Raw genomic sequence first — 21,250 nt, 5'->3', positions numbered from 1 at the left:
CGGATTCCATTTCTGACATTGGGACGATCGTGTCCGGAAGCTATCTTTAGCATACACAGGTTACACGCAGGTGTGTTTAACGTTGTAGCAAGATGTCAATTATGATGATGCTAATATATTCTAGCATCTGTGAATGAACTTACATTTAGTAACAACCAAAACACAAATACTGAACGGCAATAATGATGCCGAAAGACAGACAACGCACAAACATAGACAAAGTGTTTTTGACTTTTCCTAGTTTTACTCATCAACGATTGAAGCCTGAGAAGATTGAAATATGTTAACAAGTATTTTTGTGTTTATAGCAGATAGACAGTGCAACTATCCATAGTGTATAGTATTTTGTTCCATTTTAAAATGTATTTATAGTATTTAACGCTGTTACAAATGTTAAAGCCACAGTATTGCTTTTTATTTACATAAACATGGCACATACCTTAAAGAATTCAAGCTGCAATTTAATGATGGGTAATACGAGCAGCTGCTCGCTGGTGCGATTTGCTTTGATAAATATGATCCTATTAATGAAATAATTGTGACTACTGGTGGTGACTAGTAAAATAGTTGTCTGTGGCGGCCCTAGTGTGTATATGTACAGAATCGTGACTTAAGTAACTTGCTCTTAGTAGATGATGCTCCTGATGTGTGCTGTTTAATCATCTTTTGCACTTGAATATATCTCACACAATCTTCACAAAGACTGTGAAATTTTCCAGGAAAGGCTGCTAAGTCACTGACATTGATCACATATTTCACCTCGTATCTCAATTCAAGTTCTTTTCATCGAAAAATGGCCTTCCTTGCGGCACTCTAAAACCACAATGTGTTTAACGTGAGGTAACACTGGCATATTGCGTTCATTTTTCATCGATCATGTATAGCTCTGCCATGGTTGGAAAAGCTGTTGGATTCCTCCTGAATTTCCATTATTCACATCAAAAAGCCAAGACACACACACTAGTTTCACGACTGATTGACAGTGATTACACTTTACACATGTTATGTGCACACACAGAACTGAAAAATTATTAATCATCCCATCGACTCCTGATATCTAAGTCATTATTTGCTGGCTAATCACAAAAATAATACAAAAGAAGTGCATGTGTGCTTGGGTGAGGGGGTTTCAGGTTACCATGGCGACGAATGAAAAAGGTCAGGCGTAGTTTATCTTATCAGTGATAGCGAATGGTTACTAATTACAGATAGGTGCTACCGCCACTCGTTCCACTGGGCCTTGCCTTAAAACATTATCAGCAATCCACACCGGCGAGATATTAAAATATCTCTTCTGTCATCCTCTCTCACACACACACACACACATACAAACGCACACCCACACACACACTCAGCAAGGCCAGGCTATATGGCCCCAAAAGTCACAAAACCTGACAGGGTCCTGCACAGACTTGATGCTATCATAGATATCAGCAGATGGTCAGATACTGAGGTCACCATGAGCTAATCTAGTCAACAGAGAGCCGTTTTTAAAGAGGGGGGGTGTCAGAAGTGACAAATAAACCCACGATGACCCAGCTCCGAAAAATTGGAAGCCCATCCTTTCAAATGTCAGCGCACACCTTCAATAATTAAGCTTTTTAAACTCCTGGAGCATTTAGGCTTTATTGAACGGGTGACGGGTGTGAAATACTTTTGCGTAAGCGCAATTTTGTTAATTTTTTTAAATGCTGTTTGTTACAGAAGCATGCAAAGTTTGAAATGAGAAAGGGCAATCATGAACATATATTGCATGAAAAGAAATCTATTACAACAAAAATGTTTTAGAATGCGTCTTTGAACATCTTTTCAAGTTTGCGTTTTCACTCATCAGTTCTTTGAACAAGGGGCCAAAAGTACATCACTTCATCTTTTTTTGTGTATTCAAAGAAGAGGTGCAATGATTATCGATTAATCAACAATTAATTGATTATCAAAGTAATAGATTATTATTTTTGCTAAACAGGGAATTTTTTAGAGATCCTTTTTATTGATTTAAAATGGTCCAAATGCTCAAATTTTTGACTCCTCAACAAAAAATATGACACAATCAGGATTTTTCGGCCCAACAGCAATCAACATGTTTGGGAAAAATGATATCCGATCACCTAGTCGATCAGAAGATGGAGCAATATATCTATTTATTTTTTTGTTTAAATATTTTCTCTACAGTCGACCTCCGCCATTTGCGGTGGATAGATGGTGGCCCGGCCCACGAAAAGCAAAACCCCACTTATAATTGATCTCATTTGAAATTCATTAAAAAAAAAAATCTACAAAAAATGCTGATAAACATTAATTAGAACATATAATGTCTTATTTCGTGGAAACGATTGCGCAAATTAAGATATTACAGTTTTCTCTGATTTTGCACGAAATGCTAAATATCATCTGATCCGAGTTCAGCCGATGAGATCAGTGTAAAGTCTAGTAAATATTCTCCGATTTCTGTAGTCCTCCATGAAGGCGGACTTATTATCTTTGTTTTGAACCAAAATAAAGCAATTGCTTTTACTTTGGAAAACAATCAATATTTTTGCCAATTTTCCTTGCATTGCATACCAAAACCAGTAACGGAATCATAATTAATTTATGATTTGTCATTTTGAAAACTTTTTTTTACCCGATTCAATAATTCATAAAATAGATTAATCGATTACTGTTAGTTGCAGTTCTAGTTCGAAGTAGCCCTGTTTGTGTATATGAGACCCCTTAAAATCTAATTTGCAACTATGAGTTGAAATTAAACACACACTCTTTTATTACTTTCTTGGATCTTATCAAAATGTGAGGCAGTCATCTTCGTGACTTTTCGCATGGAAGAAACAGTTGTAACGTATTGTGTGTTTCTTCTGCGCCCAAATGAAGAAGGGGAGTATTTCCCTGTGTGTGTGCCTGCTTGTGCTGTGTGAGCGATCTTGTCTCTGCACCCTTCCATTTATCATATTTGACATTTGGCTGTACTCTCCCCTATCTAACCATCATCTGAGGAAAGCACATTTTTCCCATCAAAAATCCTGTTGTGACTTTTGGCGTTGTAAAGGGGGTGAGCGAGAATGGGGCTGCTGATACTTCCTTTGGCAAGGCAGAAAGATACGTAGATGTAAGTGAGCGCATCTTTTCTTGGCTCTGCTCCCTCTTTGTGTGGGTTTTCTTTGTCCACGTGTTAAAGTAATCCTTCATGATTTAGCTTGCATACTGGTGTGTTATGTGTGTATTTTCCATCTGCAGAGTAATTATGGATGTCTTTTGCTTACACACACACTTAACGTGGATGTTATCAGGGCAACGAGGGCTCCGCTGATGCCCTGCCTCTTGAAAATGCCTCCTTTCTTTGCTGCTGCCAGCCATGCAATAGGTTATATTTAACCAGTTATCTCCTTTACATCCCCTCTTCATGCTCCACAGGGCTATCACCCCAACACTGCTGCCACCATCTCACTTTATTTTTATTTTTATTTTAAGACTTGTGACAGGAGGCGGAGATAACGGATGCAAAGCCAAGTTGTGACTGTTGACCCAACCGCCCCCCCAGCCCATTCTCTCTCTCTCTCTCTCTCTCTCTCTCTCTCTCTCTCTCTCTCTCTCTCTCTCTCTCTCTCTCTCTCTCGTCACTACTTCAGAGAGTCATCTTCATGTTTTGCAAGAGGCCACTCACGCTGTAGATGTTAAGTGATAGAACTAATTTATAGTGCAGCATGGGCATTAGCCAATAGGCACATTAAAAGTAGACAATCTTTACAATGTAATTATTGAATAATAAAAGCAGGTAATTAGGTACTAGCTCTTGACTGTCTTAACATTTTCGGATGCCTTTATAATTGCTCCCTTTCCAGCAAAGAGATGAGAGGACCGATATCACTCGCAATCCCGTCTTTCTAATCTCAGCTAAGGGATCGGAACCAAGCTGGTTCCCTGTCAATAAATTAGAAATTTGTCCCACCATATGGAATTTTGAAAGAAACTTTTTGAGATTACACATTCACAATGCAAAGTAAGTAGAAATGAAAGTTAATGGCCTACATGATAACTTTACACTCTGAATATGTATGAAGATGGAAAATAAACATAACATCCATTTTAGATGTTATGCTTGACTCACTGAGCCCTTTTCTGCAGTAAAAACCAGAATGTCCAGAATTAATTCCATAATGTCATTATTTTTCATGTACAATTATTACCTTTAAAAAAAAAATTCCACTTGCTTTTGACTGAAGATGACATCACATGTACTAAGGAAATGTGTAATGACCAATCACGGCTCACCTGTTTTCTGGGTTTGGCCAGCAAACTGAGACATAGAAAAATACGCTTTTAAAGGTATTAATTGTTCATGAAAAATAAAGACGTTATCAGATTAATTCTGGACAGATTGTTTTTTTTTTTACTGCTAAAAATGTCTCAATGAGTCAAGTATCTCTTTAAGTGCTTGGAAAATTTTATTATTATTATTCTCAATTATCCTTCATATATGGAAGTGAAAAAAACAAATAGATGAGACATAAGTGCTTTTCGGATTTGACAAAATCGGACACTGACCACCATTTAGGAATTATAGTTGAGTTGGCATTTGGTAACATTTTGAAGTGCAAGGAGGTCTCAGCCCATTATAAGGCTGAAAAAACAAAGATAAGACAAAATAAACTGTGTGGAGTGTTCTCACTGTGCTTGTGTGGGTTTTCTTGGGGTACTTATGTGGCCAAATTAACAGTAATTTGTTAAGAAGCGTTGATGAGCTCAAAATTTACTCCATTAATTTTTTTTTTTTTTTTTCGAAACGAAACCCTTCCAATTGTACCACACCAACAAGGTGAAACCACGCTCAGGGAAGATCTTGTTGTACTTTCCATGAATGTTTTTGTCTCTTTTTGTAGGAGCTGTTGTTCCTTCCTCCCTCTCGGTTGTTTAGTCTCTGGAAGCAGCAGAAATTGGTCTGTGTGTGTGTGTGTGTGTTTGATCTGCGTTGCATTTACAGTACATGAGTTTCCAGTTGACATTCTGATAATCATGAAGGCCGCAATAGTTTAGAGGATGAGCGGAAGAAGGTTACTTTGTAGAACAAGCATGGAGAGTGACGGCTAACTGAATAAAAGATGTTGAGAGATAAAGTGCTGGGATTATAAAATGTATGCTTCTTTCGGGTGCTATGCTAAAGAATTTAACTGTGTTTCCGGGTTAGGGTTAGGTTACATAGGCGAGCTGTTCCACTATTAGAATTATTTTTATTATTTTTAAAGTACTGCCTTTAGCGATCAGAATATCTGCCGAATAATCCAAGAATCAAAGACCTCACCTCCAACGCATGGCCCCACCCACGCTCCATACAGGGATGACCTTATTTCATCACGCTGACTGTGAAAATGTTCACCATCTTCCTCAAGGCCAAATATTTTTGTAGAGAGAGGGAAGACTGAGTGAGTGGAGTGAAATAAAGCATTTTATAGAATTTTCCTCTTCTTTTTTAACTCATTCACTGCCATTGGCGGCTATAGACGTCAAAAATCATTAGAACTATTTCTATTAGTTAAAAAAAATTATACTTTTGTTAACAAGAGTCTGAAAACCTATATTTATTTTATTGTACATTTAGAACAGATGTAAAATTAAAAATAAGATTAATTGTGAGTTAACTAGTGAAGTAATGCAATTACTTACGATAAAAAATGTTAATTAAAGATTCAAGTTTTTAATTGTAATTAATCGCATGGCTTCAATAGTTAACTCACAATTAATCACACATTTTATATCTGTATTTTTTAAAAAAATAAGTTTTTTTTCATACTCTTGTTAACAAAAGTGGATTTTTTTTTTTAACTACTAGAAATAGTTCAAATGGATTTTTTGACGTCTACAGCTGTCAATGGCAGTGAATGAGTTAAGATGGTTGGATTGAAAGTTGTTTCACAGAATTGCATGCACTTTGTTTGGATTTGGAGAAATCAACCGTGTATCCTTTCGCTGTGTATTGGCCTTGCTGTAGTGTCTGGAGGTAACGGGGTGATGGTGGATGTGGTGTGTGTGAGTGAGTCTATGTGTGTATGTGTAGGGAGGGTTAGATAGAAAGAGGGATTCAGTAAGTAAGTAGACTCAACCCCTCCTCCCATGGATCTTAGGATGGTGGGAAAGTTCAAATCTGCTGCTATTTTCCATCTTTTATCAGTGGGGCTTATCAGCTGGCTTTCTCGTCTGCATGCCTGGCTTCAATAGTCCAGGGTCTTAGCTCAGGCTGCGTGGTAACTGCTCTTTATCACTCTTATTCAAAACGCCACCCCTCTTTTCTTTTTGCATTTTTAAACAACACCTGTTTTGAACCTCTATTACCGTCATTGCTGCATCATAAATGCGCAAGATATTGATTTGATGATTTCATTAAACTGCCACAACGTGAAGTACAACTGCATAGTCTGAGATTCAACCTGAATAGCCAAGCAAACATTCACACCTGTGGATAATTCAACCATGTGTGTTTTAAGGATGTGTGAGGAAAAAAACAACTCACATAGGCATGGGGTGAACATGCAAAAACTGCACACTGTTGGGCCTGAGCCAATATTTGACCCCAGACATGCTAATGACTATTCCACTGTGCTGCCTAATAGCATTTGTATTTTGCTCTAAATATACTCAACAAAAATATAAACGGACTCTGATGATATAATAGTGTGACTCATGTGCAGTTCTTTAAAAAAAAATGCTTTGGTATGGACACGGAGATTAATGTCAAACCTGCGAAGGTTGGAGCACAACGACACAAAAGTTATTCTGACAAGCTGCTTGTGTTTTAACGGTGTTAACACATTGTTATCACTGTGCACATGTGCTTATTTTTCATTAACATTTCACCAACATGCGTGGCTCATTTTCTATTTCGATTGATGCTTATTGATGTATGCGGGAGTAGGATGTCCTTGAGGAAATTGCAACTTTTTCCCCCCTTCTTTTCGAGCGTCTGAAGTGCTGCCAGGAACATGAAAAAACAATACAGTAGGCTACCAGAGGACAAACTTGAGCCAATAGCTTGTAAATGTGATACACCTCATTGATACATTAGGATACAAAGTACAATATTTGTTCAGATCCCGTATTACAAAAAATTTGCAAACATGTTGTATGTTTCCTTTTTCCTCGGCTCCAGAGAGAAGTCTGAAAGCCTTTCCTTTGTATGGGAATTGTTTTCAAAATGCACCAAACTCATTGAGCTACACTATTTGAAAACGACGATGTAAGAAGAGATAATCCGAGGAGCATAGAGGTGACTTTGTAGGAGCTAAATAAATCTCCGTCAGAGGTGAAATATGACATGCACCTTCTCAAACATGTTATCAACATGTTAGTATCTATGTGACACGTGTACACTTGTCACACCTCACTAAACGTAGACATCATTTCCACAAGATTTGTTGATTACCATAACTTTCTGTTTTAGAGCTGTAGGGAAAACGTGTTTTAAGTTAACCAAAAATATAACAAATAGCTTTTGTGTTTAATGCCAGGGCACTTGAGGTGATTGGATGGGGTTTTTTTTAAGTTAGTCAATATCTATGAAGGCAATTCAAACAAAATTCTACTTGAAACACAACACATACAAATCAACACTAACTTGTCATAAATAAGCATGTGATTACGCCTGGTGGATAGTCAACACAGTTAATATGTTCTTTGTGCCCCCACACGGTATTCTGATTAATATTGTATTTGTGGAATAAAATTTACAACGAAAAATCCACACGTTTTTATCCATCTCCGGTGCCGGTCATTTTTTTCCCTATACTGCCACCTGCTGTAGACTGAAATTAACGTCACAGTGCTGATGGGCTTGCCTTGCGCACATCACGTGACCGAACCCAGAACGTGAGCCGTTCACAAGCTGAGCCCATGGGCGCTGTGGCATCCATTTCGGTCAACATCAGGTGGCAGTACACTCTAAAAAGAGAATTGTTGAACCAATTTAAAATTACAAATTCAATTGTAGAACAACTTTAAAAAATTGCTGCAATTGGTAACACACAATTGAATTAAATTAATCCAAAGTAAATATATTAACTTTAATTAATTATGAGTTCATTAAACTTAATATGTTCACTTTGGATTACCTTTGGATTAACTTAATTTAAGTGAATATATTAAGTTTAATGAACTCATAATAATTAAACTTAATGTATTCACTTTGGATTATTTTAATTCATTTGTGTGTTACCAATTGAAGCATTTTTTTAAGTTAGTCAACAATTCAATTTGTAATTGGTTAAACAATTCTCTTTTTACAGTGTACAAAACAAAATGGCTACCCTCTGATAAGGATAAAAATGGGTGGATTTTTCTATGTAAATCTTATTTCACCGACCCAATATTGCTCAAAATATCTTGTTTAGACTCGTGGGCGCACACATTTTTGACTTGAGGTCAGATTTAATTTTGTCATCCATCCATTCTCCTCTCTTTAAAACATAAAATAAATTATCCTATTCTGGTAGTGACCAGAGAACCAGAAGTGACAAAGAGATTACTAAAAATTTGCTTGTATAGTTTTGCCAGTATGATAGACTCAAAATAGTCTTGAGCCTGCCCATTGTCCATTACTCTACGACCTGGTTGTTCGAAAAAAATAAAATAAAAATGTATAAACTTTGTTAAAAAAAAGAAAAAATTTTAATCGCCTGATGCCCCTAATTTTTAATAAAATTAGGGGCATCAGACGATTACAATTTTTTTATCGTAAAACAAATTTCTAGGTTTTAAAACTCTTGTTGACAAAAGTGGGAAAAAATGTTAAACAAATAATAATAGTTAAAATGAATTTTTGACGTCTATAGCCGTCAATGGCAGTGAATGAGTTAAATAGTTTGGAATGAGTCTTTTGTGACGACAATTGTTGAAAGACAGTTTTCATCAATTAAGACTTATTTTTCTCATTTTATCGTCCACATCTATGTAAGTGTTCCATACTCTACGAGCTGAAGCTCTAACATGGCAGGACTACTATCGGGTTTGAAGCAACATAGTGTCCTAACACGGAACACAGCATCAGGGAGATTTATTTCTTTGGGTTCAGGGGCTGTGAATAGTCCTCGTGAGAGGCACCGGACTATCAGATACTGTAGGCCTGTGGCGAAAAAGCTGCTGCTCGAGCACTCTTCTGCAGGCCTAGTTTTTCTCTCAGTGGGGCATGAAGGATATACTCCACTACTGGACCATTCATCACGTCTGGTGCTGAGGCAATGCACGAAGGGTATCTGTGATGCTATAAGGCCCGTATCGCTATTATCTCACTACCTGCCCCCCTCTTACCTCCAGAAGCAAATATGTCCTCTGAGGAGAAGGAGGCTAAACTAATTGTTCCTCTGCATGGTGTCAAGTCTCACTCATTCTGTTTCGATTACAAGCCGTCCACTGGCCAGCTCTATCGCTTTCCATCTCCCATCTCTCCCCCTTACTGTCTCTCTCCCAAGGTTCAGCCAGTGTCCCACTTCGCCGTCTCACCAGGACCTTTATCAGGGAGACGGCTCTGCTCATTAAGGAGTTAATTTTCTCCCTCCTATCTCTGATTAGTGCAGTCAACCTAACGCACTGTGAATTCTTTAAATTTTCTTCCTTGTTATCAAAAGAGGGAGAAGCAGAGAGAAAAAAGATGAGAATGGGGGGTATTTAATCGTTTAAGTAGTCTTCCTGGGGAACCAGATTCCCCCCCCCCCCCTTCTTCCCAGCAATGCAAAGAAATATCTCTGAAAGTCGGCCCATCTCAGTAATTCAGTTTTTAAAGTGTGTGGATGGAGGGAAGGGGAAGGGGGAAGAGGGTTGTGTCGGGGGGGAGGTAGGCTAAAGCAGTGGCAGTGGTGATGGCGGGAGAGCGAGTGGGGGAGAGAGACGGAGAGAGGGGGAAAAAAAACGACTTGATGAAATTCCGCTATCAGCTCCGAACCAATATGCAAAATATCTCGCTGGAAATCAAATAGCTATTATGTTTTCATTTCCACGTCGGCGTATTTGCTTAATGAAGAGGAGACAGATCAGACCGGCAGAGAGAGTCTGCTGGAGCCGATAACCGCCAACGGCTCCCAGCTATCCGCGCAGAGTGACGCTTGCAGTCACTACGTTTTTTCGTTGAAAAAGAAGAGGAGGAGGAAGAGTTGGAGGTGAAGGAGAGAGAGGGAGAGGAAGAACAGGAAGGTGGTGCTATAAGGAATGGGGAAAGAGCACGAGAGATATTAAAAGGGCCACAAAGAGGAATAAAGTAAAGATATGGAGATGATGAAGATAAGGAGAGAAATGAGGAAGACGGCAGGTCAGAAAGGAGAATGAGAGAGAGAGAGATCGAGAGAATCTTCTTCATTTAGACATGTATGCAGTTGAGTTAAAGAGGACTTGAATTCCTTTGAACTCGACGCATTCAGACTGCCAAGTTCCTGTGTTGGCTTAAAAAAAAAGGTCACATGTGGAAGATGATGGTTTCTTAACTAACCACGAACAAAATGCAATTGTATTTATTATTTCAACACAATTACAATGAACTTAAAAAGAGAAACGATTGAGCTGCTGTAAATATGATGGGTCTGATCAACCCGTGCGTTGCAACTGATCATAGGGGTGGGGCGGGGCGGGTACTTTTGAATTTACTTTGATTCAAACATCTGTTGTGCATGATTAAAATGTGGTAAACTAACATATTTTCTATTTCTTTTGAGGAGAAGAAGGGAAAATTCCAACAGTTATCACCTTCTAATTATTTGCACATTGCAGCCGGGTGGGGTGGGGGGATTGGGTGGTAATATAACCCCCCAAAAACATGAAACTGGGAGAAAATGACCCCACCCCTAAAAATACCCACGAAAATATAAAATATTAATGGCAAAAAATGAAAAATATCCACAAATATGCGAATCTGCGGGTGCTGAACCGTGAGTAAGCGGGTGTCCACTGTACTGTGAAAATTGAGCTAAAACAAACCAATGATTTGCTCCTGAAAAATAATTAAGATACAAGTAATTAACTCATTCACTGCCATTATTGTCTATAGACGTCAAAAATTCATTTGAACTATTTCTATTAGTTTCACATTTTTATGAAAACCTAGGGAAAAAATGTATTGTACATTTAGAACAGATATAAAATTTGTGATGAATCGTGACTTAACTATTGAAGTCATGCGACTAATTACAATAAAAAAAATTAATCGTCTGACGGCCCTAATTTTTAATAATATATATTTTCTTTCTTTTTCTTATTAGGAGCATCAGGCAATTACATTTTTTATTGTAATTAATCAAATGACTTCACTAGTTTACTCAAGATTAATCACATATTTTATATCTGTTCTAAATGTACAATATATTTTTTTCTAGGTTTTCATACTCTTGTTAACAAAAGTGAAAAAAAAAAAAAACGAAACTAATAGAAATAGCAATAGCAGTGAATGAGTTAAGATTAGTCACTCTATAACAGAGGTGGACAATTCCGGTCCATGTGTTTTAGAATAGATATTTCCCTCCTCCTAATCACCTGATTCAAATGATGAATCTCTTCAAATGATAAAGAATCTCTGGCTTCTGCAGCAAGCTTCGCAGAAGCCTGATATTGATCCTCATCATTTGAATCAGGTGTGTTGGAGGAGGAAAACATCTAAAACATGCAGAACTACGGCCCTCAAGGACCGGAATTTCCCACCCATGTTTACTCTCACACAGCGTTGTTTTTGTTGTTGTAAATTATCCCTCAGTATGGCTTTCAAGAAAGTGAAATGTGCAAGTAATTGTGCTATTAAGAAATCCTGGAAACTGCGCTGAGTCTAGGGCTGCAAATAACGATTATTTTAATCATTGTTTAATCTGTCGATTATTTAGTGGATTACTCGATGAATCCGATTTTAAAAAACAAGTTTTAAATTACATCCCCTATTATTAAAAACGTTACATTATTACAAATAGACAGTGCAAGAAATGCACAAATATAAATTAATATTCAATTCATGTAAAAAAAAAAGATAATAATATTGATCATTGTTTAGCAATTTAGTTTTATTTCAACACTTAAGAAATCTGAGAATATTTACTGTTTCCCTTCCATGGCAATTCTATAAGTGATAAATCGATTATCAAAAAATTATTGATGAATTGATAATCAATTAGTTGTTGATTAATTGTTGCGGCTCCAGCTGCGTCCACTCTCACTGGTTTGGTAAGCTCTGCTTGATTTTCGCTTATGTGTGCATGCATATGTGTGGCTTTTGACTTAATCAAATGTCATGAAGCCATATTTTTATAATTTACAATACTGTGCTCCGGATTAATTTCCATTCATTTCACTTGGGGAAAGTTGATTTAAAATTAATGATTTGCCTTACCAGCGTGGCCATGGTTAGAAATGAACTTGTAAATCAAGGCATGGCACTGTAATAAGATATATTTGAAGTGGTCTGTGCTGATTTGGTTTGGATTGGTTGTTGGCATTGAGCGCACGACCTGAGGGAGCTGCGAAAAGTTGATGGAACGATTTTCTCACGCCTTTACACCGATCGATAAGTGGCTCCTCTCCAGTCACGTTTGTCGAGCTGCCATCCTCTCCCGTCGTCTTTTTAAATATCCTTTCCTCATGTTTTTCTTTCTAAATCTATGATTGTCTGATACAAGTACACCCCCGTTCTCCTTCTTTTTTTTTTCTCTCCCAGTGCGTTGGGTTATTAGCGTAAGAGCGGCGAAGGCTTGCGTGTGTTTAATCAGGCTTGTTGAGCATACAGGTTTGATGTGTGTTGTCTCAGTGTTTAATCACGGAGCTGCCTGCCGCAGGTTTGATGTGGATGGAGAGTTAATAAAGCAGTATCTTGGGTGCCTTCATCAGCTGCATCGCTTTGTTCTGCCTCTCCTCGTGCCTTTCTAAGACAGACAGCGACAGTCCCTGAGCAGCAGCTCAAGTATTCTCCTCTTGTACAGAATTCTTCTCAGTTTCATCTTGATGTGTGTCAGCAAGAACTTAAGTCCCGTTTTCAATGTTCAACCGAGACATACCTTCACACCATCATCTTGTGTGTGCGTGAGGGATGTTCTTGTCCATCACATTTGCATCTACAATTACATCATGAATCAAAAATGTAGCCATGTTTACAATAGTTTTTCAGGACATGAAATGCCAGTTCCACCATAATATACTCTGATTTGTCCAAGACTTTCCATTGTATATGTATATTTTTTCCAAACACACAGATGTCTTGATTCGACAAAGGATAAAACAATTAGGTATGGGCGAGTACTGATACCAGGCCTTATTTCAAGGTATTGTACTCGGATATCGGCGGCCCTTTTGTGGTGGTTTTACATGAACTAAAGAAAAACAGTTGACTGAATATTGGAAAATGTTACCTTCAAGTCAACATGAATTCACAGAATCTATATATTATTATTTGCATTTGAGGCCATTGTAGTTTAATACTAGGGGTGTTGGGCAATTAAAATGTTTAATCGTAGTAAATCGCATGACTTTAATAGGTTACTCACGATTAATCGCAAATTTTCTATCTGTTCTTAATGTACAATTAAATTTTCTAAAGTTTTCATACTCTTTGTTAACATAAAAGTGGGAACAAATGTTAAACTAATAGAAATATGGCTGCATGTTTTAGTTATTGATAGTTATTTCATAATAATTCATAACATTTAGTTAAAATTAAAAAGCTGCACTGTACTGTAAAAAACGAGTGTGATATTAATTTGTGTTGACGTTATTGTTCTGCCACTAGATGGCATAATTGCATTTTTTAGACATTGGTGATAGCTATCTAATCTTTTAAAATGAAGTAGCTTGTGACATTCTGCACATTTTTAAAATTGTAATATACAGTTTGACCCCAGTCGCCACAAAAATATGGATTAGTATTAAATTCATTACTGCTAAATTTTGACATGGACGTGTCTGCTGCGTTGCCACTGGAATTCCCCCAGTACAAGCTTTCCAAGTAAGGGGCGGTTATTAATTGCGCGTTAAAAAAAATTGTGGCGTTAAAGGAATTTTACATTAACTAAAAATTAACACACTAATTTGGCACCCCTATTCAATACGCAGTGTATATACTGTAAAATATTCTTAAATAAAAAGTTGTTAAATGCTTATAAGATAAGATAAACCACCCACCCTGTGCCAATACAGAAATGATTTTCACCAAAATAACTTAACTCAAACGATAATCGACATAATCTTAACATAAAGTGCATTTGGGCTCTTACAGTTCATATATTAAAGATTAGAGCTTCCTATATTTTTACTGTCCAAAAATAAAAAACCTTGCAGTAACAATTTATGTATATTATTAAACCTTGATTTTCCGATACACTAGGATTTACAAGTGTTTCATGGATTAAATTCATCTTTGGTGTGTTTATCTAAAGCAGCCTCTTCTTTTTGCTAAGATCTCCTTTCATACTGTCAGGGATTATTGAAAATACATTTACTTAGTTCATTATCTTAACTGCAAAGATCTTTCGCTATCATGTGTGGTTTTTATTTATTTTTACTTAGGCTTAAAAAAACAGGAATAAAAGCTTTTCTGAATGGAAAGCACCGCGACCTGGAATAATTGAAAGTATTATTTATCATCCTTTTTGTGCCACTGAGGAATTTTGAGGTTTCGGTTTCTCTTAGCTTTCATTCTTCAACGTTGCACTTGATTGTTATTTTTCTGTGATCATGACGTTTAGGAATTAGGCATCTGAAGGCTCTTTTCACGAGCAGTGGATTGCGTCATTACTTCAACTCGGAAAGTTCAGCGCTATTTGATGAGTTCAGCCCAATTGATACTACATATGTGCCTCCATCTCCTATAGTTCAGTCCAATTTTCCTGATGGATATATCTGAGAATAACAATTAATGTAGCTTTAACACTTCAAGTGGCAAATGAAGCGGAAAATGCACCGCTTAAATCTTCCAGCCCCCCACTATCCTTTCTACCAACTCTCCAAGACACAAGAAGGAGAAGATATTTCTCCTTGGATAAAGAAGAAAGTAGAAACTTTTTCTGTACCATTCAATGTCCGAAAGCAGTGATGCAGTCGTTGATTCATTAAACCAGGGCTGTAATGAGGAAAGAAATCAAAATTCAGACTTACATTTGAAACACAAAATGTAATTGGAATTTTATACAGAGAAGTCCCTTTGTACAATTATGATTAAAGCAAAATTAATTGTATGAAAATGTCCTCATAGATACTGGAAACGAGATAAAGCAACGCTTGGACGGCATGGGCCTAATTCTAAAAATATTGTGTATGGGATCGATCCCCCCCCTCTTGACTATCTTTTTTCTCTTATGAAGGTCCAAATCTAGCTATGTTAATTTTATCTGAAATTAGAGTGAACCATGCAGGCGTGGAAGTTGAAATTAGCCTAAAGATGTTTCATTTACAAAGACAGAAACACTTTGTCAGGCAGCGATTGTTTCCAAGCATTATCTCTGCCTGCTTTTAATTGCTTTGCAAGTGAAATTAACAGAATTAGAAAAATTGCCTCTCCCTTTTTCTACAAGCTTCTTCATTCACAGGCATTGTTGTGTGCTTTGTATAGATTATAGACTCCTTTGTTTCAGCATTGTAAATATATACGCCCCAAGTCACGGCTTTACTTCGGAAACAATCCCTCTATTGGTTTGACACAAGCAAATTAGAATTAATTTACAACCTGTCTGGGTTGAGGCAGAGGGGTGGGGCCAACTGTAATCACGTTTTCTTCTCTGAATTAAATGTCAAACCTTGCACCATTGCCTCTTTCGAATATTTTCGTCATCTGCTGCTCTCCCTTGACAAGGAAGCACATGAACTATTTCTGTCTCAATCAAGAGCTCAAATGCTCTTAAAAAATGGGCTACCTACGATAGACTCAATCGTTCCGTTTTTCACCATCTCTGGGGAAATGAAAATGGCCACTACTATTTTCTGGCAACGAAGAATCACAACTGAGGTTTGAAATACGGCAAACAAGAGACGGTTCTGAGCTCCCAATGTACCATTTTAAGAAGGCTGATATATTAATCTTAAAGAGGGGGCATTAATAATGAAGAAGCTTTTTTTCCCCCCTTTTCATGGATGTAATCTTCAAACAGGCTAAAATAGATCAAAAGTACTGTATAATTACTATGGTCAGTAGGGATTGTGAAGTTGTAATTGATATAGATCAGCCCTTCACTAATCACTCTTTTAGCTTCAATTTTAGGTATACTGCAATTTGGCTTTAGGTCCCCTTTGGCTTCTGCCATTAATCTTATGGATTAGATTGTTAAGAGGGTCCCTGTCTTGAAACTCTTTTTTTTTTTTTTTTAACCATTGGTTCAATTTGCATGTATTGTCTGTTTTATGCTTTTACAATTTGCATTTCTCTTAGATCTTATGTATTGGAACTGGTAGAAGAAAATTTCTTTCAAATGCATATAATACAATGGAAGTTTTTTGTTGATTTGGAAAAGAAGACCAACAATTCAATTTAAGATGCCTCATGGTTTGTTTGTCGTTTGTCATGTGATCTGGAAGGGTCCAATGATGTCACAGTTTGAAACTAAATGCAAAGAAAAAACAAATACCCAAACTGACTTCTCACCAACCAGTGGTATACGTTTTATTTCTACAGTGTTTCATTTCCACCCATCTCTGTCTTGCAGGTACCCTTGGTGAGCTTGACGGCAATGAGGAAAACACTCTTGACAACTTGAGCCTCTCCGGAGAGGAGGCAGAGGCCTCAGACCTGGAGGATTCAGCAGAGGGTGACAGCAGCAGTCCGCCGCCCTACACACCACCGTACAATGAAGGTGGGATGCAGCACCTTTAAAGCTAAAACACATTTTCTGAAAAATAATTAGTACTCGTAACCTGTCCCCCCCAGACATTTGTACTTCGCCATATTACAATGAAGTCACAGAGTTATGTGCAAAGAGCAGATTAGCGACTGAATCCGGTGCTTATTTGAACTGTCTACCGTTTAGTATTCCTCGCCATCCTCATTTTCTCCTGGCAGTTGAGGCGCTTGTGAAAGCTAAACAGAATACTGTACAAGTTTACCAATCACTGACGAAATCTAAAGTGGTTCATGGGACGTTGACTTGGCATTAGCTTTAGCAGCTAGCTTCTTTGGATGAGCGCAGAATAGTCACAGACTAGTTTCACAGCGTGCCGGATTAAGGAACATACCACAACCATGGAAGACAGCTACTCTACCACTTGAGATATGCCAGCCTTATTGCTATAGTTGAAAATATTGCTGGTGTGTCCAAAAGGAGACAAAAAAATGGAGGTTCGAGCACCTGATTTAAACTACACGCATAAATCATAATATAACTTTAATTGTTACTCGAAATGCTCTATGTCGATAATCGAAGGTTGTCCACATTTGGGTCAATAAAACCAAGCAACAATGGTCAGCTTTCCTTTTCACTGTGTTGTGTGCCTGCTTGTTTCCAGTACAAAGATTGTTTTGGCAGCGAATAGAGATTCTTGTTGCAATGTGGCATTGTAAGAGATGTTTTCATTGGTTGTTTTTCACAGTTTTCACAGTACATGCTGGAAGCCAGAGAACATTTTTTAGATTAAAAATCAAAATCCTCATAATGTTGACATAGGAGATTATTATCGGACAGCTACCATAAAGGACAATTAAAGGTCGCATGTGTGTGTTTAAAAAAAAAAAAGAAGCTATACTGACCCATTTAGTTTGTTGTTGTTTTCCACACTTGATTCTCTACATGCATCATTAATAATTATTGAGATTTCTCTAACTACAAACCAGACTTGTCATTTTAGTGTCAATGCCCCCCCCCCCCCCCAAATAACTATGGCTCAGTGGCTATTTTTTCAGGACATTATTAGTGCTGACACACAGTCAATTAAATGACATTCTGAAACAGAAACTGGATGCTGGACTGCGTTTTGTGATAACCGTGATTATCTTGGTCACTTCATTAGGGATGTGAACGGTCACAGCATTTAAAATTTCATACTATATCACCTCTCCTCTCCATTCTGAAGTTTAGTTTGAGCTTCAGCAGATTCTCTTGACCACTGAGTTACTGCAATGTGATCATCTTCTGTGATATAGATTTTTTCATTTTGTACCCAATAAAATGACCCCTCAGCATATTTAAAAAATATATCTATATTCAAAAAAATCCTCGGGCTCAATTTAGAGACCGGTAAATCTGGCCCCTCAATGCACCTCTTATCCCATGCCTCCCGCTTGTACCGTCTGATAGCAGATTGTTCAGTCATATTCTTTTGGCTTATTCAAGATTTCTCTAGCTGTGTTTCTATAATCTCAAAAATTCCTGCACTTGTGAAATTTTGGGGCTGGAAGTGATAAGCGTCTGTTGGTTCGGTTGGTTTGATAAAGCCATGGAAATTCTGTCAGGTGCTAATCGAGACAAGATTAGAGATTAGGATATTGTGTGTGTGTGTGTGTGTGTGTGTGTGGGTGTGGGTGTGTGCATGCGTGGGAGAAAAAGGTGAACGGTAGGTTCGGGGTAATGGAATATAAAAAAACAACAATTCCAATTTATCATTTCTGAAGCTTCTTTGTTTCTGTTTTGTTTGTCCTTTTTTGTTCCCTTCCTCCCCAACATTTATCATCCCATCACATGCTTCATACACTACTCCCTTCTTGAGGGTTTCTCGCTTTCCCAGCGCTGCCATTATCAGTTCTCTATAAATCAGCCATGTTTGACGAACCTGCTCTTTCAACCTGGGATCAATACCAGGTCTTTATCTGGCCACTGCTGGCTAATAAGGCAAGGCCTCTTATCCACCATCTGGAAAAGAGAAAGAGACAATCGCTGACACAAACACACACACACCCACGCAAACACACACACACACACACGATAAGCGCCCCGATAACTAGCATGAAAAACACATTTTAACAGTAACACAACCATGCACTCACTTCTGTCCATAACACCCTACTCATATTGTAGGACGTGTTATTATTGCATATACACGCACTTATACACACACTGGCTTTCTCACACACACCCCTCCCAGCATGTGTTCTTTCGTTCTCTGTTGTGGCTTCATTTTTCCTCCTTTCTTTTTCTTCTTTCTTCTCGGAATTTCTTAACGGTTGCAAACGTGTTCCTTTTTTATTTTATTTTTTTTTTTTGCAAAAAGGTTCAAGAATCATACATCTAGATCACAGGAAGCCTGACCAAAGCTTACTGATTAGTCTGTGTGCGACCCAGTTTTGACCTCTGACTGACATGTCCTTTTTGGAGCAACCGCATCCATTTTTGATCATGTGTTTAGAAAGTTTATGTAATGCATAAATATTATTCCTTTTCTGTTTTATCGTGATGGAGAGTTATCTATTGCATTGTATGTTGTATGAGTCCAAGTCGAAATATTGTGTTTAGTGTGGAATTTTCAGCCTTTTTTGTGCTTAAGCCATCAATTCGTGTGTTTTCTACTTAATCATTTGTAGGCTCATGCAAATGCTGGAGTCTACAACTGAATTGGGGCAAGAGCACGGACAGATCACCAGTCAACCACGTAGCTGACACATTGAGACAGATGACCATTCCCACTCACATTCACACCAAATTGAAATGTAGAGACTTTACTGTAGTCAACCCTTTATGATTTCAGACTGTGGAGAGAAGCTGGACCGCACACAAAATTACAGGTGCAACATGCAAATGACAAATAAAGGCATGAGAGGGCAGTATGCTCATTCACCGTTTATTGAGGGTTCTTTATTTTGACTATTTGTTGGCAAGCAGAAACATTTTTCAGACCATTGTGATACGTTTAAAAAAAAATTATGGCTTTTATAGGCACCCGAGAGATGAGAGGGAAATGCAAGATATGGTCCTTGGCTGGACTCCAATTGGGAATGTTTGGACTCGTACATTCTTTCTCTTATGCTTCACCTTGGCCTCAAGAGACCGGATGGCTGTGTCTCCTTTGTTTAGAATTGTGTGCACGCGCTAGATAGCTGATTACTCGTCATCATTTTCCCATATATGTCAGTGTTTCACCAGAAACAAGTGTATAAAAAAAAGAAAAAAAAATATATATATATATATTAAAAAAAATTAAAAAAATAAAAAAATAAAAAAGAGCAATGATGATGACATTTCCGAATGAACAATACTGAGCTCTACAAAAAAAAAAAAAAAAGAAACAAGTGTATGTATCATGAGTTGTCTATTATTATTATTTTACATATATGAATTAGCTTTGCTCAACTGGGGGAAAAAAATTGAAATTATTTTCCCAAATTTATTTTATTTTTATTTTTTTATTACTGTAGCTGTTTGCCCCAGAGAGCTGGATGATCACTGCCGTCCGCAGAAAAAATAACAATAAAAAAATAAAATTCACAGGAGCAAATAAAGTTGGGTTTAGCACATTTTGTAATGATTTATTCATTTGTCAAGTAAGACTTTAAAAGAGAGTTACAGTATTTTGATTATTTTCTACCCATACAGACGGAGCATACATTTAAATAGTTAGTTTGACATCTTTGAGTATCATTTATGTTTCCCAAGGCTGGGCAAATCATAGTGTGCAGAAGCTTTTCCTCTTCTGTCATCCTGCTCTTCACTACATTGATTGTTTATTGGCTTGTGTGTTTGTGGTTGAATAATACCACTCCAGCCGTTGGTGCAGCTGCTGCAAAGATTTCACTCCACGGCTATTGGAAGGTCACATCTACCTTATGTCACCCTCTGTACAGCCACTACAGCATGTGCAAGACGGCAGAAATACACAAAAGGGCAGAATGGGGGGGAAAAAAGAGAGAAAGAAATATAGAAATGAGTTAGGAGGTGAGATTGTTGGATGACTTTGCCCTGCCAGTTTGACAGGGGAAGTTGAGCTTATCAGATTGATGGAGACTGTCTTGCTATGTGGGGGGAGGGAGGGTTTTGGCAGAGAAGTGTCTGTCGACTCCTCCTGATACCTGCCTCCCTGTCTGAGATGATATGGGAGATAATATTGATAATATTAAACGCAATAACTGTGTCTCCAGCTCCCCTCCCACGCTCCATCCCCAGCAGGATAAAATCAATGTGCCATTCAATGTGATTTATAGCTGAAAATAATGGCACTGTTTAAGCGGGTGGGGGGATGGAGTATTTGTGTGTGCTTGTGTTTGTGTTGTCCTTTGTTGTTTGTACAGTATGTTGCTGCATAAAGTTATTGCGTGAAGAATAATTTGAAAGGTAAAACGTCAGATGATTTGATGTGCGTGTATGAGTGTGAGATTGTTGCTGCATTTGGCAATTCAGATCCA

The 21,250-nt window shown here is 37.7% G+C and overlaps 1 protein-coding gene across 4 annotated transcripts in view; it reads left to right on the top strand.

Moving 5' to 3' along the window:
- Positions 1-21,250, top strand: part of zfpm1 (zinc finger protein, FOG family member 1) — a 91,072-nt gene that overhangs the window by 28,281 nt on the left and 41,541 nt on the right. For 3 of the 4 annotated variants that reach the window (XM_086074741.1, XM_086074742.1, XM_086074740.1), the window contains exon 2: positions 16,632-16,778. In XM_086074741.1, the coding sequence (XP_085930867.1) occupies positions 16,632-16,778 (147 nt within the window). Of the gene's footprint in view, positions 1-2,959; positions 3,104-16,631; positions 16,779-21,250 lie in introns of those variants that run through there. The other variant, XM_086074743.1, reaches the window with a different exon arrangement.

This window comes from Leptonotus elevatus, chromosome 4 (assembly GCF_054856555.1).
Source record: "Leptonotus elevatus isolate MCC_2025b chromosome 4, RoL_Lele_1.0, whole genome shotgun sequence".
NCBI classification, from domain to species: domain Eukaryota; kingdom Metazoa; phylum Chordata; class Actinopteri; order Syngnathiformes; family Syngnathidae; genus Leptonotus; species Leptonotus elevatus.
Note: the sequence above shows the minus strand (reverse complement) of the source record. Positions and strands in the feature narration are given on the sequence as shown.